At 39.1% G+C, this 26,927-nt stretch overlaps 1 protein-coding gene across 1 annotated transcript; it reads right to left on the minus strand.

The window, feature by feature from the left end:
* Nucleotides 1-3,225: 3,225 nt before the first annotated feature.
* RAB12 (RAB12, member RAS oncogene family) lies at nt 3,226-26,837 on the minus strand. The gene is made up of 6 exons (XM_020793486.3): nt 26,424-26,837; nt 14,113-14,173; nt 6,862-7,000; nt 6,299-6,388; nt 5,789-5,893; nt 3,226-4,645 (listed from the first exon to the last, which is right to left on the minus strand). Exons 1-6 carry the CDS (start codon nt 26,674-26,676, stop codon nt 4,532-4,534), a joined length of 762 nt encoding a protein of 253 aa, XP_020649145.2. The 5' UTR covers nt 26,677-26,837; the 3' UTR covers nt 3,226-4,531.
* Nucleotides 26,838-26,927: the final 90 nt, after the last annotated feature.

Here is a 26,927-nt window from a genome sequence, read left to right on the forward strand (position 1 = left end):
CACCGTTGTTATGTCTGACAGGTTTCCTAAATATGGAAGATTCTAATTTACAGTGATCTGGTCTTCAGTGAAAATGCAAATATGACCAGAATCCTTTTGTGAATTTACATACATGTAACTGTATATATTGTAATGAATTGTCATGAATTAATTGCCCAATTCATGTTGCTTACTATAGTAAATTACACTAGAGTAGGCCCTTATGAAGATCAACTCCATTGATTTAATAGACACCACTCTGATGGCAGAAAGTGAGGAGGAATTAAAGAACCTCATAACGAGGGTGAAAGAGGGCAAAAAAAAAAGTCTGAAGCTCAACATCAAAAAAACTAAGATCACAGCCACTGGTCCTATTACCTCCTGGCAAATAAAAGGGGAAGATATGGAGGTAGTGACAGATTTTACTTTCTTGGGCTCCATGATCACTGCAGATGGTGACAGCAGCCATGAAATTAAAATACGCCAGCTTATTGGGAGGGAAGCAACAACAAACCTAGACAGCATCTTAAAATGCAGAGACATCACCTTGCTTACAAAGGTCCGCGTAGTCAAAGCTATGGTTTTTCCAGTAACGATGTATGGAAGTGAGAGCTGGACCATAAAGAAGGCTGACTGCCAAAGAATTGACGCTTTTGAATTGTGGTGCTGGACGAGACTCTTGAGAGTCCCCAGGACTACAAGGAGAACAAACCTATCCATTTTGAAAGAAATCAACCCTGAGTGCTCACTGGAAGGACAGATCCTGAAGCTGAGGCTCCAGTACTTTGGCCATCTCATGAGAAGACGCTCTAGAAAAGACCCTGATGCTGAGAAAGTGTGAAGGCAAGAGAAGGGGACGGCAGAGGACGAGATGGTTGGACAGTGTCACTGAAGCTCCAACATGAATTTGACCCAACTTCGGGAGGCAGTGGAAGACAGGAGGGCCTGACGTTCTCTTGTCCATGGGGTCATGAAGAGTCGGACATGACTTAACGACTAAACAACAAGGCTGCATCTTACTATGCTAAAGTAAACCACAGATAAATTAGGCTCATTTGAATCAACAGAACATATGAGCTGACTCTCCAAATCCCCACTGATTCAGTCTGTTTATTTTAGTGCAATTCATTACACTAAGCAACAGGATTTTGACCAATACTTGTTTGCTAACATTTCTGATCACCTGCAAAGTTGTACAACTGGCATGTGATTATGAGTAGTTTCTTATTAATTAGTTGCAATTAGCTGCCACACTTAAGATGCTGTAAATCTGCTGTAGAATTCTGACCAGAATGGCTTTGGAGAAATCATCTTATTTTGCTTCAGTTCAAATGGGATCATTCTGACTAGTTCACTTTTACTTGGATTTTGTTAAATGTTTATCGATTGCCATCCTATATGCACTTTTATTTATTTATTTATTTATTTATTTATTTATTTATTTATTTTAATTTAATTTAATTTAATTTAATTTAATTTATATGCCGCCCACACTACCCAAAGGTCTCTGGGCGGCTTACAGCGTTTAAAATACAATAAAGATATGTACAATTAAAATACAATTAAAATATATATAAAATTGCCATCAGACCCACAGCTAATATTATTTCAGTTAAAAGCCTTCTGGAGCAGGAAGGTTTTGACCTGGCGCCGAAATGTCATCAGTGTCGGTGCCAGACAAATCTCAGTCGGGAGGGCATTCCATAGTCTGGGGGCAGCTGCCGAAAAGGCCCTTTGTCTACAAGCCATCCCTCTTACCTCCTTGAGGGATGGCTCTTTCAAAAGGGCCCCCTGGCTAGATCTTAACTGCCGGGTAGGCTCATATGGAAGGAGGCGGTCCTTCTAGTATCCAGGGCCCAAGACGTTTAGGGCTTTATATGTCAAAACAAGCACTTTGAATTTTATGGGATTAAGTCCCATTGAACTTACCACTCCTTTTACATTATGAACTGACTACATTCATTGAATATCTAAATTAATATTTTAGTAATAACCATGCTGTCAAGTGTCTTGCATTATGGCAAGCCTTCTCAAGGATTCCTAGCTATAAAGTACTCAGGAGTGGATCACCATTCTCTTGTTCTGCAGACGCTCTGGGACTGTGCAATTCACCCAAGACCACACAGTCTGGCTCTTTTCCTGTGAAGCACACTGGGGAATTTACCAGTATCCCACCTCTGTAAACTATCCAGTCACCTCACAGAAAAATGTGCTTATAAACCTAGAAGCTGTATGTTGAAAGTTTGCAAATTCAGTCAGTCCATGATAATACATGCAGAAGACCCAAAGGACCTAATTGAGATGTGCAGCACCAGTGGGCATGTTTCCTGATCTGAATACTTCTGAGTATTCTACAAATTGCAGTAAGAGAATATCTTATGCTGGATGTACAAAAGTGCGCAGTTCCTCATAAAATATAAACATTTATATAGGCCTTTTTTTTCTTACATTTTTATTCAAGAACTGAAGAAACCATATTTTTAAATACAAGAACATTACCTAAATGTTTGTAAAGTTTGCACTGTTATTGCCTACAGCATTAACTCCTACCCAAGCTACAAAGATGGCACTCCATCTAGTCAGTACTATAGAAACCACATGATAATCTGTGCGAAGAACAACACTTGTATAGGCACATTGTGGTGGCAGAAATACATTTCAGTTGTGCATCTTTTATTAGTCAAAATTAAATGATCCAAAAGAGGTATACCAAGATCAGTAGGAACTAACTGTACACTTAAAATGGGAACCAATTACTGAACATTCTTAACATGTAGAAACCTGATGACAAGATACCAGAAAGGCCAGTGAGGCACCTTGCTGGTCAGACTCATTGCTTAGTACACAAAATAAAGATTTGGGCACTGGAAAATAAAACAACAATTTGGAGACTGAAAATCTATTTAATCATCAATATTTGCCTGCAGTTTTCTGAGTAATCTCATATTACAGTAAGAGAATATTTTACTGAGTTTTTTTTTAAAAAAGGTGTCGTGGCAATATACTGGATACAGATTTGGCTAAGGCTGCAGTTCTCAGACATTTACTGAGGAGCAAATCCCACTGAAGTCAATGGGATTCACAACTGAGTGAACATACTCAAGATTGTACTGCAAGTCAACACATCCAATTTATTCTGCTTTTATCAACTACAAAGTTAGAGATTTTTAATTTTCCCCCAAAACTGGATATTCCTATTTTGGCCAACATTTGATATTTGGCATTCTAATAAGAGATGCAGTTCCATTGTCATTCATAAATACAAAATTTTATTGGCACATCATTAGTTTAGAACAACAATGCTTTTCCATACCACAACAGGACAGTTATTCAAATACATAGCTACTGGTTTGCCACATGTAAACTATACAGTGCAGTTTTAATAAAAGATATACCAAAAAGATATAGTGCACAAATTCATTCAGACAGGGGTGGGGAACCTTTAGCACAATATATTTAATGGGGAAAAACTCACCTATTGAGAAAAGTATATTTTAATGACAACTCATCTCATTTTTTCCAGACAAATAAAACATATTGATTCCATACTGTAGGAAATGTCTTGTCCTAAAAATGATTTTTAAAATAATCTGTCTAGGATAGTAGCAATGTTTTTATATCTTTTTAAAAAATAAGTTGCAAATATATTTCTGCTTTGTATGGAATCTCACTGCTAGCGAATTTATGTTTGAGGAAACCAACTGTGCAAGTTGGCAATTCATCATTTATAAACTGCATATAATGCAGTGCCTTGGTACACATAACAGTACATCAACTAGAATATATAATAAATAATGCTTAAAATGCTGAATATAGCATTTGTCTGTGTGCTTACCGCTGAGTTGTAGTGGTAATCAATCCCCAATTATTTCAATAATGCTTGCACGAAATCACACAAGCAACTCCCATTTAAATGACTAGCTGGCACCAGTACGTTTTGGACTGCACACTCAGTCTGCAACCCTGCACACTTTACACAGACATAAGCCCACCAGGACCTACTAACAACAGCAGGACTTACTTCTGAAAAAATCAAACAGAATTGTGCTGTCAATCATTTTAAGATGCCCCAGTAAACATACTTTTAAAATGTATGTGGGAAACAATGTTGTCTAAGAAAGCTTTATAGGTGTTAAGTCTAAAAATTTTTTTAAATGATCTTTTTAAAAAGCTAGCAAAGCACCATAGACTAGAAGAGATTCTGCTTATATCAAGGACTATTACAACATTTATGTTCAGAATAAGTAAAGTATGGATTTAATTTCTTACATCCTAGGTTTGGGAGTGCTGTATTTCCCAGTCAAACATATAATATTTATAGTGCTGGGGAAAAGGAGTGAAAAAAACATTTGTGGAAAGGTAATCAGTTCAGCTGAATTCTATCCAGGTTTGCATATTTGCATATTTACAAGTAGTGTGTAGCTCTGACTCTGAATCAAAGTGCAACAATGAACTGCCATATGATTGTAGTTCAGAGAGTATAGGTGCCTCTCTCTCTCTTCTTCTTCCTCCTCCTCTTCCTTCCCTCATCCACTCTGGACAAAGTAGCAAGTCAGCAACAACGGACATGAGGTCTAGGAGGTGGCAGTTCTGGTGGAATTTCTGGCTCTGGTTGTAGGGAGAGGATGCTGTTGGACAATTCGTTCCTTATTACATCAAAAGGCATCTTCAAATTAAAAAAACAAACACTTTAATGTAAGCAATAGCCTAAGCAGATTCTATACAATCTTAAGCAATTAAATCTATAAAAAGATGAACTTCAATCTGGTCAGAACTAACTGATTCTGTGCCATCAAGTTGATTCCAACTTTTTTGTGATCCTTCCGTGGATCTTCTAGGTCTAAAGTATTCAGAAGTAGTTTTCCTGTCCTTCCTTTCTGTGGTGCCCAAGGGTGGACAGGCTGATCCTTCTTCCCAGAGACACAACAGGGAATCTTAATTCCCAGTCCTGGCTCTGCAGCCAGGTGCTCCAACCCACTAAACTATCCAAGCCAACATCAATTTAAAACTGTCAGTGATCATTACTTTTGAAGAGCAAAGAAGTAGCAGTAAGGGTCATCTTTCATCTGTACACATTTGTACAGGTGAAAGATGACGCTGCTAAACAAGCAGAAATAATTCAGCAGCTAATTCCCAGAGCAACTTAAATTCAATAATGAAGCCATCAAATAGGGTGGTTCAAGCACCCTCCCTGCTTATGGCAAAAAGAAAAGTGCTGCCCCTCCCCACATTCTGCATGGCCTCTCACTCTGTAGCAGCAGCTCTCCGAAACAAAGAAAATGGCATATTTGCCACTCCTGGATGCCGGAAACAACCACCCATCTAGCCTCATGGAAAAATCAATCCATTTGTGGACCATCTGCTACTGTCAGTTTCTTGGTAAATACTTCACATTGCTTACAGCAGTAGTTCCCAACCTCAGGTAACCAAGGTGTTCTTGGACTGCAACTCCCAGAACTCCTGGTCAGCACAAGAAGTGGTGAAAGCTTCTGGGAGTTGCAGTCCCAGAAACTTCGGTTATCCAAAGTTGGGAACCACTGCTACAAGCAATGCAGAGTATTCTACCAAGAAACTGAGTTTAGCAGATGATGCACTTTAATAACTGAAGAATGTGTGAATACAAATCTATTTGCAGCAAAGCTCAGTGAGCAACACAACTTTTCTTAAAACTCACACTTTGAAGGCTATAATCCTATACACACTTTTCTGGGAGTAAGTCCCACTGAATTCAATGGGGCTTGCTTCTGAGTAGACATGTATAGGACTGCACTTTTAAGTCCCATTAATTTACAGTATGGAAACATTTTACCTTTTTTAAGATGTCATCAACTAGTTTCAGAAATATTTCATCCACATTAAAATTATCCTTGGCACTAGCTTCGCAAAACCGCATCCCAGTTATCTGCTGTGCAAACTAATAAAAGAGAAGAAGAAGAAAACTCGGTCCTGCTCAGTGTCCTTTAATGTGATCAAAACTATGTTTAATTCCACAGTAGTTCCCGTAATTCAGGTTATTTACTTATTTATTAGAATGAAGATAAGCAGCAATTATAAATAGATGATCACAAGAAAATCTATGAACATAGTTTACCTTATAATCAAGGAACCTGCCTAGTTAACTTTGTAAGAATATCACATAAATAGGAAATTAACATTTTGTTTTAATTAAAGAAACTTGCCAAATGATAAGAGAAAAATCTTTAGTCCATGCTAAAATTAAAGTAAAAATAACCTAATATTAAGCTTCTGTGATTTTCTGATTTTCACATAGAATTCCTTCTTTCTTTTACCCAAAAAATGTTAATTTAGTGTCACCTACTTTTTCTCCCTGTTGTCGACTAATTTCTCTGTCCACTTCACAATCTAATTTATTTCCAACCAGTAATAGCTCTGCATCTTCTGAGGCATACTGTGAGGAAAAAACAAACAAAAATACAAAATGGCCTATTACACTGGGTTGCGTCTTCAGACTTCAAATATCATACTGATCAAACCAAAATTATTAAAATATGACAGTTACAATATAGTGCTGAATCAATGTACATGCTAAGAAGAATCCCAGTCTTGTCCTGTTCCTTTCCCCTTTATGTTTAAGTGTCCCTCTACCAGTACATGTTAAGAATATTGCTCATGTTCCGTGCTTTACAGGTGCACTTACTTGCTGAGGCTTATGGCAGTTGAAATGCTTGGAAAGCTCCAAGGATAACCACCTTGGAGGCTTTATGCCTTCTAAGTCCAGAAACTGTTTTAGAATTAACAACCAAATGTCTAGAAAATGGACACTTTATTTATACAGTTCACTCTATAACTAAGTTGCCACAATGAAGTTTCACATTAGATATGTTTCAAATAATAGTTCTTATTTGAGAAACTGAGGCTTACCTTGTCAATCATTTTCATCCATTTTGGCAAATCATCAAACGTCTCTTTCTTTGTGATATCATACACCAATATAATTCCCTTGGCACTTCTGTAATAAGCTGAGGTAATACTGTTGAATCTTTCCTGACCTGCTGTATCCCTAAGAAGCAGCAAATGTTGGTACAAGAATTTTACCACCAATTTATAAAGCATTACAAATTTGCACTTTAAGAAAGTCACTATGTTAAATCTGTATTTTTCCTTACCTAAAAACAGAACAAATACAAGTGTTATGAGAGTTCAGAGACAACGTAAGAACTCAAAAGCAAGAAAAGCAGTTTTGGCAGGGTTGAAAATATATATGCAAGTGTAAAAATCCTTTTACTACACATGACTTTAGGAAGCACATTCAGCTGCAAGGACAAATTCATATAAGATGATTCTTTGTAGCTGTTGATTCAAGCATGCAATGTAACAATATAAAGCTTGTGTTCAATGGTCCCAAAGGTAATATCATTCACTGCTTCTACCATAAAATGTCGACTCTGTCGCACACAGAAACATTCTGTTTCTCGTGTTAAGGGCAGTCAGCAGTAGATTATATTGGCAGAATGATATACTTTTTCTAAGGGTCTAAGGCATGACCCCCAAGTGTGAACCTGCCAGACACATCTACAGAACACAACACTTATCAGTATGCAAGCCTACAACATTATGGTTGCAGAGTTTAAAAGGTTGTATCTTAGTACAGGCTGGGAGGGAGAGCATGACTTTAGAAGCAAAAATGTTTGTTTGTATTTTAATTACATACTGAACCAACCCCCCCTCCCCATTTCTAAAAAATTAATTAAGTTCCACTGGATTAAATGGGACTCTCAAGGACCATAACGTCAGGGGTTTCACAGTGATTTCTTTGGAGACAGTGGACATACCTGTCAGGGCTTTAAAAATACATAAGAAAACCTGCTTGTAGCAATCTTGTACTGTAATTATTTTTAATTGGGTTTTTTTTTAAATTGTGAATGGATTTCTAAAATTCTGCATTTACCATTCATTGTGATGTACTGGTTACTGTATTGTAGCGGTGGACTCTACAAAGCTTGGGAGAGCCAGATTCAAGTCAGCATTATGCCATGAAACTCCCTGGGTGACCCTGGACAAATCACTCTTAGCTTAAGAAACTACACATGGTGTTTGCAAGGATAAAGCAGGAAGCATGTATACACTATCTTGAATTAACAGAGAAAAGATTAAATGCAACTAATAAATAGATAGGCTATCTGAGGAAAGGATATTTTGATTTATTACTACTTAAACATTACAATATGGCATACAGTTCACCACACTGTTGTAGTTTTATAGAGCTTTGCTTCCTAGCGTCTAGTGATCATTACAGTGGTGCCTCACATTACGACGTTAATTCGTTCCAGCGAAATCGCTGTAGAACGAAAACATCATAAAGCGAAAATAAAAAAGCAATTGAAATGCATTAAAACCTGGTTAATGCGCTCCAATCGGCTAAGAACTCACCGTCCAGCAAAGATCCTCCATAGGGGCGGCCATTTTTGGGTGCCAGTGCAGCGAAAAATGGCTCCTAAACACTGCGGGGAGCCATTTTGATCACCCGGCGGCCATTTTGAAATCCTGACGATCAGCTGTTTTGATTGTTGGGAAGCGAAAATCGGTTCCCGAAACAGGGAACCAATCATCGCACAGTGAAATTCCCCCATTCAAAATGTCATTTTGTGATCGCTTTTGCGATCGCAAGAACCTCGTTGTAATGTGGATTCATCATTAAACGGAGTGCCCATCTTGCGAGGCACCACTGTATAATGATCAAATTGAGAACAATATATGCAAACAGTAGCAATGGGATCTGTTTGGCCAACTGCAGTCTTCAAAATCTTCTATACAAACAGAATAGGAAAATTCATGCAGCAGTTTGAACCTACAGAATTTGTAGAAGAGAATATCTCTTTCAAGTTGACATTATTCGCTTCCAACATTTGCAAATAATTTTCACTTGAACTACCACTACAACTGCTGTGGCTCCTGCTGTCAATCAACTGCTTGCATGGGAAAACACTGCTGGTTATGCAAGAGGAGGCACTGGAGGAGGGAAGACCATAGTAGGCAGGGGAAATGAACTCTACAAAGCATGGATTGGCAGGGCACATCCATCAGTCAGTCCATCTGTCAAGAGCAACCCCACCACCACCACTCTTATTGCCTCAGTACTCAGCGGCAGAATGACACACAATCCTCACTGCCTGGGCATAATGGCTGGTGAGTTTATGGAGGTTTAACTTTACATTATGCCACAACAAACAGGATTCCAGCCACTACAATTAGAGATGGGTATGACTTGCTTTGTGTCACATTGTCACAAGTAATCGATGCAGCACTTGCATTCCCTTCCCCCACCCTGCCTGGCTCCCTCCCTCACCAGCCGGCGACTGCTGCTCATCTCCTGCTTTTTGTGCAGCGATCCAGTTGCAGCAGGAGCATGGATTTCCCTTCTCTGCCTCCTCTACCAGCTGCCCACTCAAAGACAGCGAAGGAGATGGAGAAGAGAAGGCCATGTTCCTGCTGCAATTGGACAGTCACGCAAAGAGCAGGAAACAAGCTGCATGTGCCGGCTGAGGAATGGGGGAGACAGCCAGGGGGTGGGGAAAGAGAAATGAAGTACCTGTGGTGATGCGCCAACAACTTGTGATGACATGGCATAATACAAGTCTTGTCCATCTATAATAATACAAAATAGAGGCAGTAACTCATTGCTTGGTGGTAGTGTGAACAGGAGAGACAGCTGGAAACCATGCCCAATGGTCTAAAACCCTGTTGCCACTGCTGAACCTCTGTGGTAATACGGAGGGAATTTCAGATAGAATGATTATGTGTTACAGAAATTCTAGATGTTTAAAATATGTGGCTCAAAGCCAAACCAAAAACAAAACAGTGGTACAGCAAGACAAAATTAATCTTCTAATGGGTATTTCTTATACAGTGGTGCCCCGCATGACGACAATAATCTGTCCCGGGAAAATTGCAGCGAAATTGTCGTCATGCGAAAACCCTTTCCCCATTGGAATGTATTGAAAGCCAGTTTAATGCGTTCCAATGGGGAAAATATCTTGTCATCCAGCGAAGATCGCCCATAGGGAAGCCATTTTGCGAGCACTGATCAACTGTAAAAATGGCTGCCCTGCAAAGCATGGGTCCGGAAAACACAGGGCAGCCATTTTGCGGAGCTGAAAAAATCACTGTCTTGTGAACAAACGGACTTAATTGACATCCAGCAAAAATCCCCCATAGGAATAACTGTTTTGCGAATCACTATAGCGATTGCAAAAAGTCATCATCGTGCAGATTTGTCGTTTAATGGGGTCGTCATTTAGGTACCACTGTACTATTATTTGAAATAAGTAATGGATTTTAAAATCAGCAGATATTCTTATTTCAGACTTCTAGGTAGAATTTGACAGGGCAAATTCATTGATAGCACTATTTCCATCAGCATAACTAGAAGGGAACAATCTTTTCTCCATACTGCAGGCCCAGTACAAATCCTCAAATCAGCTTCAAGCCTTGTAATTTTAAGTTTTATCCAAAAAATTCCCCGAATTAAAAAATGGTTTCCTTTACAAACATTGCACAACTAGAAAACAAATACCTATAAAAGTAAAACGCTCACTGTACTTTCTCATTCTAATGAGAATGAAAAATATGTATCTAGGATGCAAAAACTAAAAACATACACACCAGTACTAGAATTCCAAACACATCCTCTTGACAGACTCATTTCAAAGAAAACATTTAACTCCTAGATAATTCTGAAGAAGTTAAATATGAAATGAATGTCTCTCCAAACACTTTTCAGAAGGCTTTACTATGAAGGCATGCTTACAATGCAAACACTTGAACTGGCACTTTATGGCACTAATATTTTATGACAAGCACAAAATAACAAAAAAGGGAAACAAAGAAGGGAACTCCATGGTTTAAAGCTGTATCAAACTAGATTCAGGCCCACTTTGAATATGGCATTTTCCTATAGGGTATTACATGCAGTAAAACAAACATCTGTGTGGCCACCTACAAGAATAGGAAAAGGTTTGAGAAGGCTCCCATACTCAAATATTTTGAGGGCTTCCCAAATACTGTAGAGTAAAATAGGAATTTGCATTTTCAAATAATGATTGCTTAGATACTTGAAATTGAAACAGCTTGGAAAGCATTCAAAATGTGGAACTGCCAGGTTGTGTTTTTTTTTTTATATAGCAACTAGAATGTAAGCAGAAGCTTTTGCCAAACTGGCAGTGCAGATTCCTTTACAGTCTGCATAATCCTAGCAGCTGACGTGATTTCTTAGAAAAGCTAAACAACACTAACAGCTGACTTCAAATACATCAAGGCAGGGGAGAAGAGATGCAACTATTTACCTAGTGCTAAGATTAGAATAATATCTAAATGAAATAAACATTGAACAGAATTAGAGATGGGGGTCTTCGTATACGAATCCAAATATCCCTGCACAGGTGGTGATAACAAGAGTCCACTCAATGATCCACTGTGATTCTTCCAATGGCTCTGCAGATGGCAATCTGAGAGCCACAGTTCAACCTTGCAGCGAATCTTGTCCTCCCACTTCCTGCCAGGAGTGGCTAGATGATCGTGATCTGCGGAGCCATTTGAAGAATTGCTGTATCCGCAGCAGCGGCGGATCAGTGAGTGGACTGTCCGGCCCCATGGGGTTGGACCCTTGTTATCGCCACCTGTGTGGGGATATTCATATTTGTATAAGGATAGGAATACCACCATCTCTAAACAGAATCCTAGTGGTATTCAAATGAATTAAGTTTAACTTGTCAAAGCTAACTGTGGCTAACAGATAAAGCACATTGGTGCATCTTGGTCATATGCCTAGTCACATAACTGCATAACCAACATGGACACTGGCACCTTGTCAATTAGCTGTAGCCAGTTATACACACCTTACGTGAACATCAAGAAGATTCTGGCTATGAAGAAAGACTGAAAATTCAGAAGTTATGTCTGCTGAACTTACACAATGTGGAGCCCTAACTGCTGAGAACCTCTCCATTAATTCCAATGGAGACAGACAAGACTACTCAGACATGCATCTTCTCTGTATGTTAATCTACTTCCTTCTCTGAAATGAATGGGGAAGCTTTGAATTAATAACAGTACATATGTGCCAGGGGTACACACAGATTCCTCATTATAGATAACAGCTCTGATGAGTTTTTGCATATTTCAAACGTAGGAAACCTCTGACATAATTCTTAGTGGAATCCTACCTTAATTTTTTATAAATAGGCATCTTCACTGGATTAAGCAAAGTAATCCCATTAAAAGATTCTTTTAATTCTATGAAAATTATGTATGGAAAATAAACACTAATAAGACTAATGGAATCCTTATTATGCACCCACTGATATCAATAGAATGAGTGCAGAAACACAGGCTTCATTACAAGTATTAAGATGTTTTGTGTGTACTGGGTCTAAGAAAATCACAGTATTGATTCATTTTATACTCAGATTTGGCACATTGAAGATCGACATTACCTCATATCAGCTTCAGTAGACCCTGGCTAACCACCATGCTGGCTCAAGTACCAATTCTCTGGCCATAGGAATCCAGATGGGGACACAGATGAGGAATGAAGTCATGCCAGTAACTTTCAAGTATTAGGTAATGGATGATATGAAAGATGCAACAGCAATTAACTCAGTTGGAAGCAAGACAAACACATGATGCGACAAACAAAGTTGATGATGGTGACCTGCCAAGAGGAGTTAGTAAACTAAATTCACTGAATCTATGCAAAAGTTAAATACTACTGTATTAAATTATTCCAGTGGTGTCATGCAAACAACCACTGACTTTTATTTTTTTCTCTCTCCAGGCTGTTAGCATATCTACCAGTTATCTCTAATGCCAATTATACAGGAAGTACTATTAATGCACTGGGGTAAAGCCATGAACTAATTACAGGATTAGGACTGAGTAAGCATAGCTCGTTTATTCTCTCACAACAGCAGTTTGCACCACACTACTGTGTTTACTTTTTTCATATTATATGCACTAACACAACAGTTTACGGCATAGAAATCACTTCTGAGCAACTGTTGCTACTCATCTCTTGGCTGATGAAGCTGTGCATCATCTTGTTTTGTTACTAATATTATCTCTCAGTATCACTAATAGCTTCGACAAAAGGATTTTTAAAAATCCGTTTCAATTTTTCATCAGTACTAGTATAAAATCTGTAAGCATCAAAGTGACCAGGTGCCTGGAGTTTTTTTTCACCCCAACTATGAACGTCTTTAGCACTTAATTACATGCTGGTTTTTAGAATGCATGTGTCCAAAGACAATCACTGTGTGGAAAGCTTACAAACACTTTGATTTGTTTACTTAAGTAGTACCTGTATTTAGATTCAAGAATGGCTGTACAAAGATGGACTCTGGAGTCAGAATGAATAACTTTGTTGCAGTATAAAATCATTCTGCTGAGTCAGATTATCTACAGGTATCCCCAAACCATTTTGCTGCCAGAATAACCATTAGGATGTTTTGGGTTTGAAATGATGATTGAACCGTTCTGAAAGCCTTTTTAGCTAAAGAAATGGGTTTCAGTGCTTCACATACACATAAGTAAAGGTAAAGTTTCCCCTTGACATTCAGTCCAGTCGTGTCTGACTCTAGGGGGCGGTGCTCATCCCCGTCTCCAAGCCGTAGAGCCAGCGTTTGTCCGTAGACAGTTTCCGTGGTCACGTGGCCAGCATGACTAGACACGGAACGCCGTTCCCTTCCCACCGTGATGATACCTATTTATCTACTCGCATTTACATGCTTTCAAACTGCTAGGTTGGCAGGAGCTGGGACAAGTGACGGGAGCTCACTCCGTCATGTGGATTCGATCTTACGACTGCTGGTCTTCTGACCTTGCAGCACAGAGGCTTCTGCAGTTTAACCTACAGCACCACCATGTCCCACCACGTCACATACACATACACACAAATAAATTGCATAAGCAATATTATTGGTCATGTGGTTCTGCCCTAAAATCATTGTATGACAAATTCACTATGTATTTCTAAGGCTGTGTGAGGAAAAGGAAAGTAGCAGCAGATGAGTTAAAAGTTAAATGAGCTTATAAAAGTTAATCATATTAGATAATCATTGTGAACCATGCCAGAATAAAATGTATAATTAACATTTGGCTAGTTGCATTTTTACTTACCAGATTTGTAATCTAATTTTCTTTCCTCTTAGCTCTACTGTTTTGATTTTAAAATCAACACCTATAAAAATACAGTAAACAAAAGAGGAAGAATAAGAGCAAAATCAACCTACTATAGGAAAGACTTAATTTTGTACATGTTCAAATATGCAAAACCTATATGGTAGGACTTGTACATCTTGGGCAATTATGAAGGGGCAAGAAAAAAAAGAAAGGGATAGGTATTTCTTACATTGATTCTCTACAGAGTTATCTAGCAGTCAACTGGAAACATTCTCAGTGCATGAGAAGTCTTAGGGTTCAGCTCAAACTATTTGTTCCCTCTGCTTTTAATGGTTTTCTAGGAACCACCAGCAGTCTTAAACAGAGTGTTACATCCAGAATCAATATGCATAAAAATGAATGATTTTAAAATATCAAATTGATTTAAATCATAATCAAAAATATTTTAAGTGATATTGTTAAAAATCATTAAAAAAATGAAATCATAATTTAAATCAATTTGGTTTAAATCAAATCCACCCTGTAATAATACTAGAAAAATATTTCCTAAGTACTCTAAATGCATTATTGGATAATAAAATATTAAATATTGGAAAGTATTGAGAAAGCAGTACGCTTTTTAGAGCTTTTATGCAAAGTCTACTGAAGAATATACAGAAGTGAAAGAAAATGCACCAAAGCACATAGATAAGTACTGTAGAACACTTAATGTCAAACTTTTTTCTGCACATTTTAGAAAAATATATTAACAATGATTTGAATAAGCATGCGGCTAATTATTTGATGCCAGGAGACTTTGAGCCTATAGTTCTTTAACGGCATATGCATGCGCTCCGATCTGTCTATTTATGTGTCTCTGCAATATGACATAGTGCTTTTTTTAAAATACTGTACTGAATAAATACGTATGTAAGGCCATGTTTCAGACTCTAAACCCAAATGTCCTATTGGTCTTGAAGCACATCCAGAATAGTGTGTTCCATGGCTCCTCTCTGGCTGCCACACACACAAGGGGAAATAGACCAACTTCCTGTGTAAGTAGAAACCCCTGTTCAAAGCAAGGTAGTGACCTCCAGCTCGTACAGCCACAAGATGGAGGGGGGGCCCACACTGCACTGTATACACATTCAAAACCAAAACCAGGATACTGGTCTAAATACAGGAAAGAAAAATGTCTCAAACTATAGATTTTACCTTAAATAGACAAACAATCACAAATCAGGTGAGCAACTAAGTACAGTAAAGTGAAATAGAACTAAATTAATACAAAGAAGCTTGGGGGGAAATTGTGGGGATAAACTACAAATGTCTCTAGGAATCCAGGCAAGACAGACCTTAATATTCAGATCATTTCATAATTTGGAAAGCAGATTTCTTCTGTCCTTGTCTCTTCTGTGAAAGTGAGACAAACTTCCATACATGAAGTTTGAAACAAAGTCCATTGGCTATGGCAGTTTGCCTGTCTCTCTCTTCCTTCCTGAGATGGAAGATGAGAAATCACCCCATATACAGCCACAAGAAAATGTCCACTTGTTCCTTGCCTGGCTGGATTGACCATTTTCTCCATCATAGCAACACTACTGAGGCTGCTGTTCTAAATAGGAGAGCACACGTGTGGGGAGTTTGGACTCTTTGAAGAGGCATCATATGATTTCCAAGCACATGCTTATAATGACTCTTTATGCTTCTGAAATCCCTAAAACAACCTTCCCCATCGTGGTGCTCTCTAGATGTTCTGGGCTAGAACTTCTGTCAGTCCTAGCACCATGGCCAATGGTCAATGATGATGACAGTTGAGTTCTTAAACACTTGGAGGAGAGCGGAGTAAATTAGAAAAGGCTGCCCCACAATATAAATCTCTATTCAGTTCATCAAAAAACAAAACAAAACAAAACAAAACCCCACAAGCCTCTGGTTTATGAATGGGGGAAACAGTGCTTCTGTATTCACAGTTCAAACCACCAGGAAATGGCCTGATACTATTGCAAAATATCTTGCCAAAGGATGCCAGATTTTACATATTAAAGGATAGCCTGAATGTTTTTGATACCCATGTCAATAGTCAAGATAGTCTATTTTGCTTACTACGATTTCTTCTAGGCATCTTGATACCTAGAAAACCTGTTGAAAAACAGCCCTGACAATTGCTTTGTGCTTGGGTGAGAAGTGTCTAATTGATGAAAAAAGGAATCAGATTCTGAGATTTTCCCTTATATGGTATCTCTTTGTGAATGGTAGTGAGTAGAAGAGAGTGCCCTGCAGACCGTCTTGACTACTGCTCTTGGTGTCATGAACATTCAGGCTTCCCTGTAAAGTTTGGCATCCTTTTTCTTGCTGGCAATGTGGGAATGACATTGTACAGCAATATCAGACCATTTTTTTTGGCATTTTGAATCTTGGACACAGAAGCACAATATCCCACTTTCATAAAATGTTTCATTTTGTAAAGCTCCTGCTGACTAGCCTGTACCATGCATGTTCAGTCTTATAACAAAGTAGCTGTTTCCCTTTTGAAAAGCCTTTTTTGAGGATCAGTATTCCAGCCTCTGCACCCTGGACTCCTTTCAAATAAAAAGAAGTGGGTGGGGCCAACCATTCTCTTTTAAGATAAGCAAGATTGATTGTATCAATTTATATGATTTGTTGTAAATCTGGGAATGTTTAGGGTCACCTATTCTGAATGGGGGAACTGTTTTGCTTTTTTAAAAAATCATAATTTGAAAACCCTTTGCCAAAGTTCCACAAATTTGGCACAGGGCAAGAGCAGACTATTTGCCACATTGTGTCAAATATGGTGCTGATTTGAAGCCTAGTTTAAATGTAGTGTGTTTTTTTGTTTGGGCTGTCCCCATTTTTGCAATTGCCAATTGCCTTACAGAATGTAGATTTGCTCTGCCAGCACAAGATCACAGCTGCACTCTCATGCAACAGTAAGGCAGCCTTGTTTTTCTTCTCCAGTGTCTAAATTTAGCATCTGACTTTATCAATGTCAAGTGTGGAATCACAGGGGATTCTATTTACAACTAAGGTTGGCCTTTTTCAATATATGCCATTAGAAAAATGAGCAGTTTTCTTAAGCTGTGATAATCGTAAGCTACTATGTGAATCATGCTGAAGCCAAATATTTCAAACTGTTTCCTATTAGACATTGTATTGTGTATACAGTGGTGAGCTATCAAATATAAAAGAAGTATGATAGAATTATGGAGTTGGAAGGGGCCTATAAGGCCATGAAGTTCAACCCCTTACTCAGTGCAGGAATATAAATCGAAGGATAACTGCCAGGTGGTTGTCTGAATTTCTCCTGAATGCTTCCAGTGTTGGAGCACCACCACCTTTCAAAGTAATTGGTTCCACTGCTGTACTGCTCTAACAGTTAGGAAGTTTTTTCTGATATTCAGTCTAAATCTGACTTCCTACAACTTGAGCCCATTGTTGCATGTCCTGCACTCTGGGATGATTGAGGAGAGATCCCACCCCTCCCCTGCATGATAGCTTTTCAAGTACAGTATTTGAAAAGTGCTATCATCTCTCCCTTCAGTCCTCTTCTCAAAGCTAAACATGTTCAGGTCTTTCAGTCTTTCCTCATAAGGTTTAGTTTCCAGCCTTACTGCCCTCCTCATTCTTGTTGCCCTCCTCTGAAATTGTTCCAATTTGTTGGAAAATTTCAAAATAGGCCCAATTAGTAAAACATGTTGGAAGAGCAATCTGCATATTACGCCTTTAAGAAGTTTTGGTGAGAGAGGCTTTGGGTAGGCAATTGTTACCCTTTCTACCTCAGATTTCCTTTTCCCGGCTTTTTTACCTCAGTCAGGGTTCAAGGTCTGTTAGAGCATGTTAAGTGTTTTGCAATGAGCTCTGAGACAGGTTAGGTAATGGCAGTGTCAGTGTTCTGTTTAATGTAACCAATCAGTTAGTGAAGCAAATAAAATCTTATACTATGTAACTAGTGAATCTGTATTCCAATATGAACATTTTGTGAGTAGAAGAGATACAATTTTGTTCTTTCTCAAACCAGAGTTTCTGACTGAATTCATCAAGACAGTATGCCAGTTAATGTAAACTGAGGTAAAAATCTGACTAAAACGAACCTATACAATAAGGGGAAGTCTATTTGAGAGAGAGCTGTAAAATGTCACTGATCTGCTCTGTAGGGCTCTGTCTAGAATAATCTCTGCTGCATAGCTGGAGGCTTATTTAAACCAGCATTTCCCACAAACATTTGTGTGCTCAATAAAACATTTCTGAAGAACACCTACTCAATTCTGGCAAGGACCGGAATAGACCATGACCTTACTGCTTACCTGTGCTAAGACAAGTGCAATGGCATGAACATTATTACCTGTATTTAATTTTTTTTTGTTTAATGGTAACTGATTGTTAAAAGGAGGCCATATTTAAAACTTCCTTTTCCTTTCCTACTAATGCAATTAGTCTAAAATCCTGTTGCTCAGTAAAATAATTCACACTATAGTAGGCCCACTAAATCAATAAAGGTTTTGTTAGCCAACCCCCTCCTTAAGTTTCCTTGATTCAAATGGGCATACCCTAGTTGTAACTTAATTTACCATAATAATTCACAATTAGAGTACACTGGACCCTTGACTTACAGATGGCTTGTCTTACAGACTTTTTGAGTTACAGACTTCTCTGGCCGCAAAATTTAGGTTCAACTTGCAGCCGGAGAATCGATCTGCAGACCAGGAAAAAAAACCAAAATGGAACAAAGATGGAACAAAAATGGCTGGTTATGGCATTAATCAGTTTTCAATGCATTGTATGTCAATGGAGCCTCGACCTACAGACTTTTCGACCTGCAGCCACCATTCCAATACGGATTAATTCCGTAAGTAGAGGGTCCACTGTAGGTCCGCTTGAATCATTCATTGAAAATCATGGAGGAATTGACAAACTAAATCTCTGTTGATGCAGCAGGTCTACTCTAATGCAATGTACTACACTATCTTCTCATTTCTCTTTAATTTATTTTCTTGGTTTCCACATTTTCATTTGTAGATTTATGTAACTATGTGTTTTTATTAATTGTTTGCATTATATTGGAAGCCGCTTAGAGTGGTCGCATAGACCAGATGGGCAGGATACAAATAAAATAAAATCAAACCAAATCAGCTGTCAGACTCAGAACAAAGCCAAATTAAATTTGCAAAGGTTTTACAGGGTGCACTAACGATTCCAAACATTTTAAACAGTTTTTGAACATTTTAAGGCACTTTAAAAATAGTGAAAACGGACCTGTCAAAATCATTGAAATGCATTGAAACCTATCCAATGCATTCCAATGGGGGACCGCATTTCGCTTAGCGATGTTTCCTATGGCGATTTTCACTTAAGGACAGGAACGGATTATCCGGTTTTCAATGCATTCCTATGGGAAATGGTGTTTCACTTAGCGATGTTTTCCCATAGCGATGTTTTTTTAAACCAATTAACATCGCTAAGCGAGGCACCACTGTATAATTGCTGAGATCCCAATAGTATTCTTGTCCATGTCAGATCCATATGCTTCTGAGCAATGCTTTGATTTTAGAATATAAATTTGATAGTAAAGCTATTTAAAACTCAAAAAAGTATCTGAAATCTTTCACTAAGGCTGCAATGCTACACCCATTTGCATCTGAGTAAATATTACAGTGGTGCCCCTCAACTTACGAACATTCCTACTTGCAGAATTTTCGAGATATGAAAAGCTGGTACTGCCTGGTACTGTATGGACTGTGGTGTTTTTTTGTTATTTTTTTGGCTTTTAAAAAAGAAAATTGTTTTTGACTTTTTTAAAAAACAGAAAGACTTCCTGTTCTGGGTGAGTACACTGTATTTACTTTACTGTACAGGGTTTTTTGCAGCTTGGTGGGGGGGGTAGGGCTAGGTGGGGGTATGTTTGTGTGCTCTGATGGGTCCTGCAGTGTGGATTTAAAATGTGAAAAGTAGACTGTAATATTAAATTAAAATTAAATGTGAAAATCAGATTGCAATTTTAAAATGTAAAACTTATGTATTTTTGCATTCTGTGCTCCTAGGGTTTGTGTACTGTGACCTCTCTTTTGTTTTAAAATATGTGTGTTTAAAATGGGGCTCCAAGGTCTCTCTTTTAAAATCAGAAAATATTCTGTGAGGGTCTGTGGTGCTTGCTGATGCAGGCAGGCTTTAAAATGGAGTTTACTGTAGACTCAAAGGTGCTTGGTTTTGTTTAAAAGGTGCTTGGGTTAAAAGGTGTCCTGTTAGAAGGTGTTCCTTCCCTCCTAACTCCTTTCCTGCCCTTTTTTAAGCTAAAAGGTCCTCGGTTTTGTTTAAAAGGTGCTTGGGTTAAAAGGTGTCCTGTTAGAAGGTGTTCCCTCCCCTCTCCCTCCTTTCTTGCCCTTTTTTTGACCTAAGTTCATCTTAGGTCAAAAGAAAAATTCTACCCGTAGTGGTAGAGTACAGATTAACCAGCTTTGCATTAGTTCCTATGAGAACTAATGCTTCGACTTAGGAACGGTACCTCTACATAAGAACGAAAAACAGCCGGATTACAGTAAATGGTTTTCAATGCATTCCTATGGGAAATGGTGATTCGACTTACGAAAATTTCAAGTTACGGCCACCGTTATTAATTTCGTAAGTCGAGGCACCACTGTATTGAACTCAGTGGCTGAAATCCTATTTTGTAAGTTACATTATGTAAGGTTGATGATATCAGCTGCAGTAAAAACTTTTTTTTGAGAAATAAAACTTTTCCTATTCCTTCCCATGGAAGTCCTGAGGCACCTATAGAATCTCTTTTCACACTGGGAAGCCACTTAGTGCTATGGCATGCAGAATTCTTTAGCAACTGAAAACTGCAGCCACAGGGATGCCTTACTGCCAGTGATGATTTCTGTAATTAAAGATTTCTCCAGTCCCACAGCCCTCAACAGCTTCCTAATCACAAAATAAATTCTATGGAAGAATGGTGGTGTCAATGATGACTTACAGTATCTCCAAATAAAGGGCCTTGCATAGCATAACTTACGGAACACGGTTTCAGCCAATAGGTCTCACTTCACAGTAGACAACACATGATTGTGATGTTATTGACTAAAGCTAGGTATAGGAGTGTAGGAAAAAACAAAGAACGAATATGGCCTTGTGGTTTAGCCAAATTAGAGCCCAGAAAGATGCTCTGCTCATTGCCAGTTTTCCTTTCACCTGAACACAATCTTCTTATTCACTTACCGTTCTAAATTCCATAATGTTGCAGCAGAGTACAACATTACCATGTTCTATGAGGTATGTTGATAACCAAACACACTCCAGTTTGAAGGTTCAAAGAATTTAATCATTTTTGAAACAATATTTTAAAGAAATTTCCGATAGAACTATGACAGCAATGCACTGTGAGATTCTTAGTTACACTGTTGCATTCCCATAATAAAAAAGCCTTTCTTCATTTCCCACATCTGAATGTCACTAATCATCTTCAAACACAACAAAATAATTATTTTCTACAGCTTAAAGTGAAGTTTCAAGAGAAAAATAAAATAGCTGCTTACTTGTTTTGCTTCATCTAATGTTTCTGCCACTTAGCTTGATAGGAGATCTCTACTCTTATTACCCAACAAACACCCACTTGCTATATTTAGTTCCACTCCTTAGTTCACTTTTCACACATCAAAGGTTCTCCTGCATTATTAAATTTGGAATAAATGGCTATTCAGTCCTTCCATAATGTTAACACAGACAATACACTTAAGGAAGGTGCCTCAAACTACTAATTGCCTCTCTGTTCAGGTGATGGTGGGTTTATTGTCAACCTCCCACAGTCTCACTGTTCACTGTATGTCTTTCTACATAATTGAGATTCTGAACTCAGATTAAAAACATTTGCAGACAGCAAGCATGAGGCCTAGGGATAAATCATTGGTTTCTGTCATGGGAAATGGGTTAAAATCCTTCCTTATTGATAAAAGTAACAGAGCAGTTGGGGGGGGGGGAACCACTTTTTCCCAGGTTAAGCCATCTCACCTGGAATGTTGAGGAAAGATGCAGAAAACAATATTTTCTTGTCTTATTTATAGGCCACCTTTTTCCCAATGAAGACAAGCCATATAGCCTTTGGAGCAGCAGCCCTGTAGAAGGCAGGAGGTGGTCTTTTCCATTATAACTGCAAGACTTGTTTTACATCATGTCTGGCTTTGCTTTACTATTTTATTTTATTGGCTGAATTCTTATCTGATTGTTCTGTTAATTTTATTCCCATTTTAAATTACACTTTTAGTTTCTGTAAGCTACAGCTACCTAGGTCTTCTCTCTGTGTGGATGTATTTTCCCCTGTGGAAATTACTGGTGCTTATCCAATCATACAGTACAACTGTGAAGCCCACTGTCTAAATATACTGTAAATATTTCAAAACTTTAAACGTTTGGCTTGCTTCTGGCTATTTCATACAATAGAATAATAGTAATAGAACAATAGAATAAATTTTACATGTTAAAGATTCACAGTTTGTCACTATGGCCCACTTTACACAACCACAGAAGACTACATAACCATTGTCCTTGCCGCGTCCCTACTAGTTCTGCTGAATCTCTTGGAGACCTCCTATACCATTGCCTTTGGTATGCCTCTGGCATAATCAGCCGTAGGGGGCTGGCTCCAGGTCTATATAGCTGGATGTATCTTCTAGCCATTAGTCTGAAAACATCCTGAGAGTGTAATCCTCTTCTTCAGGCTATGAAACATTTACATAAAGCTCCTAGAATATGTCATATGAGCCAATCGGGTATAAACGTAAAGGTTCCCCTTGACATTTTTAGTCCAGTCATGTCTGACTCTAGGGGGCAGTGTTCATCCCATTTTTCAAGCCATAGAGCCAGCGCTTGTCCAAAGACAGTTTCCGTTGTCATGTAGCCAGTGTGACTAGGGAGTGCTGTTTTACCTGCCCACCGAGGTGGTACCTATTTATCTACTCACATTTGCATGCTTTCGAACTGCTAGGCTGGCGAGGAGCTGGGACAAAGCGATGGGAGCTCATTCCATCACGTGGATTCGATCTTACGACTGCTGGTCTTCTGACCCTGCAGCACAGGCTTCTGCGGTTTAGCCCACAGCGCCACCACATCCCTTCGGGTATAGAGATCTTGAACTGACAAGTTATTGTTTTTCATGTGTAGCCAAGTAATATCTGACAAAACCCCTAACAGGATCTTGGAAATATGTGAGCAGTTTACCACTGCCAATCCAGCGAGTTTCCATGGTCAAAAAGGGAACTGAAACCAAGCTTCCTGAGTCCTAGTCATCCACCATATCCCACTGGCTCCCTGTGGTGAATGTAAAGTGAAATAAAGTGAAATAAAGATGAAATAAAGATCAAAATGAAGTGGTATATCATTCTAGTTAAGTGCCATGAAACTGAAAGATGCTTTAGAAATGCTTCAAATATTTGGAGAATTAGCAGGTCCAAAGTACAAATCCTTATGTGGACATAATGATCACCTTAGAACAATCAGTATCTCTCAGCCTAACCAACTCACCAAGGTTTACAATGAGAATAAAATGAAGAGGGGGTATATTCATTCTCCTTGAAATAAAAATAAGATATAAATGTAACAAATAATAAATTTGTGAAAGATCATGCAGTTAGTTGAGTGCTACCCTGTCCCCTTGTTTCATACCAGCTTTAATGTGAAGATCCTGACTTGCACTATCTGGGCTCACCACTAAATCCAAGCAAAGGACCTCTGGTTTAACATCACAAAAAAAAAAAAAACAACAACCAATGATTACTATTTTGATAGTTGAATTAAGACAGAGTACCTCAGTTTAGACATAATGAACTCTGTGCTCATTCACAGTTTATAAACTCTGTCATCTGGACTTGGCCCAAATTTGATACTATATGCCTTGTTCTTAGCCTATGCATGTTGGATTTAAACAAAACATATTGTATCAGGTTGTTTGATTGTTTAAGCAAAACAATCAAACAACCTGACACAATATGAGTGCACTGAAAAAACACAAGTTCTACACTGGTGCTTCCTACAATACACACAAAATGTAGATATCTGGGTATATACACATGGAAAGTCATTTACAAAAATAGGGTTTATCAATTACTGGGCAAACCAGAGAGGTGGAAGAGAGATGATGATGTTCTATTCTGGATTCAAAAAGGTATGTTTCATATTTTTATTTCTAGAAATGTAGCTACTGATAGGAAAAAATGTACATTACACAAATGTAAAAGCAAAAACCAGAAGTCCAGCATCCTCTTCTATAATGAAGAATGATTATGCATCACTCACTTCTGCAATCCATGCTTCCAGTTTCTAAAATCAGCACACATATGACAGACATTAAGTTACTATTATAAGTAACAAACAATGCAATTCTACACATATCTACACAGAAGGGTCACTTTCGATCACTCCCAAAAAAACAAGCACTGAACTGCAACCAAAATAATCTGTAGTCACAGTGCAAGACCAAGTTCCTATTTCAATCAAAATTATATCTGTGCAACTACACACAAAAAAATAATAATCAATTAATCAAGACCTGTCTATCCCTCACATTTGAGAACCGTTTCACTTGCAATGTGGGAGCTGGGAAGAGAGTGTAAACTTCTACTTCTAAATTCAGTTCTATTAAAATTATATTCACATTTGAAATATAAACCTATGGCCCAGATATTTTACTCCATGTCTTTGAAGGAGCAGACTGTAATCCACAAAAGCTTACACTGAAACAAATCTGTTATTGCTAAAAAAAAAAAGTACAACAGTTTTTACTAAAGTATTCAGGATGTCATCCAAACTCTGCTTACCAGGAAATAAGCCTTACTAAATGCAGTGGAACGTCTGAGAAAATTAGCACAGGACTGCATTGGGAGAATCCCACCTTGCCCTAAAGAAGATCTTGTGGACCATTTAAAAATATAGAGAGAGGCATGTGTTTCTTAAAATTGCATTTGCACAGGCAATAAGAATTTGACTATTCAAAGGGCTTTGCCAACAAATCAATATTCTTGTTGTCACTATTTGCCTGTGAAGATAATACCTCAGATTGACTTTTCACAAAATAAATAGAAAAACACCTTTCAAGGAAAAAACACTTACAGAATTTATCTATATTAGCAATGTACAGAGACCGAAGGTCAACAGAACTGTATAAATAACTACAAACTGGCCAAGGAGATGTAAAAAGAAATGATTGAGGCACATTAAGGTCAACAATTCTGATCTTCTGAATAGCAGTATGCAGTAATATTTCATCTGTCCAACCACACAAGCAAACTTGTTTGCCTAAAATATAACCTGTAATATTACTTTATTACAGTCAAAGCCCAACATTAATATAATTGTTAGCTTGAATGCAAACTTACACTGCATGTTCATACTAACCTAAGTGTATGTTTAAATGCACCAATTTTGTGAAACAGTAATTTCAAACTTTCTACAGCTACATGATTATCAATACTCCAAATTCCTGCAAGAATTATTTGCCTCTAAATTGTTATAGCTACATACATTTACCATGTATTTACCATGAAAATAAGTAAGTGGGAGAGGTCCTCCCTGTACTGTGCAACCGGAGTAGCTTTCATATCATGTGAAGAGAACATTTCTCAACTGCTGTAGATCAAGGCCAGACCCTGGGCAGTAACAATCATCCTCACACCAGCTTCTAAACCAAGGCATGGGAAAAGCTCCAGGTGTTGGCAGACTTCAACTTCTAGCATCTCTCGCTAATGGCTAGCCTTGTTACTAAGGGTGATGGGAGCTACAGCCCAACACCACTGTAGAAAAAATAGAGAAGAGTTTTCCAGCCATCATCATGGGTATTCCAAAACTTTCCACACTGAGAACCCTATCCATTAAGTCACTTAAATGGCAAACAGTAACACTCTCCTTCCCAGTCCTACTATAATACGGAGGTGCCCACCAGGTGGAACGAGACTGGAATCTCAAGCAGGCAACAGGATAAGCATTCCTCTCCCCAACTAAAAAGGTTATCCCTATTTAGATCCAAAGCTGCAAATGCAGCCGAGACGTTAGAGAGGCATCATCAACATAAACAGGAAAAGCAAGATGATGGGAATCTCAGCGAGTCCCAAACCCAAGTCCCAGGGAGCCACACACCACACACTATAAAACGACCCCCTCGACACAAATTAACCAAGAGTCCCCCCCCGCGCCCCAAATTTGGTGCAGAAAGGATCTCTTTCTCTCTCTTCTCCAACCCCCCCCCCAGTTCCTTCGCTTCCCGCTCCCCACCCACCCACCCACCCACCCACCTACCTTCCCTCCCTCCCCGGCTGCTCTCACCGTACCTACGGTGGACTTGCAAGCCTCGCAAAAGGTGTCGTCCGTGAAGCGCTCCATCAGGCTGGTCTTCCCGACGCCCCGCGAGCCGATGATGATCACCTGCAGCTTGAAGTCGGCCGGGCGCGGCGGCTGTTTCCTGCGGCGGGACTGAGGCCCCGAGAGCGCGGGGGAAACCCCGGCCGAGCCCAGGCCGCCGCCGCCGCCGCCTCCACCTCCGAGTCCCGGCCCCCTCCGCTGCAGCCCAGAGCCCGGCTCCATCCACTCATGCGGCTCCCGCGCCCCGCTGCCCGCCACCTCAAACAGGGCCCCGGCCCAGGCCCGCCTGCCCGCCCGCCTGCCTGCCTGCCCTCGCCCTCTTCCCGGCTTCCACTGCGTTCTCGTCCCCGGCCTCAGCCAAGGAACCTGGGCTCCGCTCGGTCTGTGCGGGCTGCCGGATGACAAGCAAGACGAGGCCCGTCCGTGAGCCAGAGGCGTCCTGAGCCAGGCAGCGGGAAGCAGCGCCCTCTCCC

Source organism: Pogona vitticeps, chromosome 4, assembly GCF_051106095.1.
Source record: "Pogona vitticeps strain Pit_001003342236 chromosome 4, PviZW2.1, whole genome shotgun sequence".
NCBI lineage: Eukaryota > Metazoa > Chordata > Lepidosauria > Squamata > Agamidae > Pogona > Pogona vitticeps.

Excerpts from the sequence above, each read along its gene's own strand:
- RAB12 (XM_020793486.3), bottom strand. The coding sequence starts at position 26,676 with ATGGAGCCGGGCTCTGGGCTGCAGCGGAGGGGGCCGGGACTCGGAGGT. Across the intron at positions 5,894-6,298 it reads GTCGACAACAGGGAGAAAAA|TTTGCACAGCAGATAACTGG; the intron begins GTAGGTGACACT and ends CTCTTTTATTAG. Across the intron at positions 4,646-5,788 it reads TTGATGACATCTTAAAAAAG|ATGCCTTTTGATGTAATAAG; the intron begins GTAAAATGTTTC and ends TTTAATTTGAAG.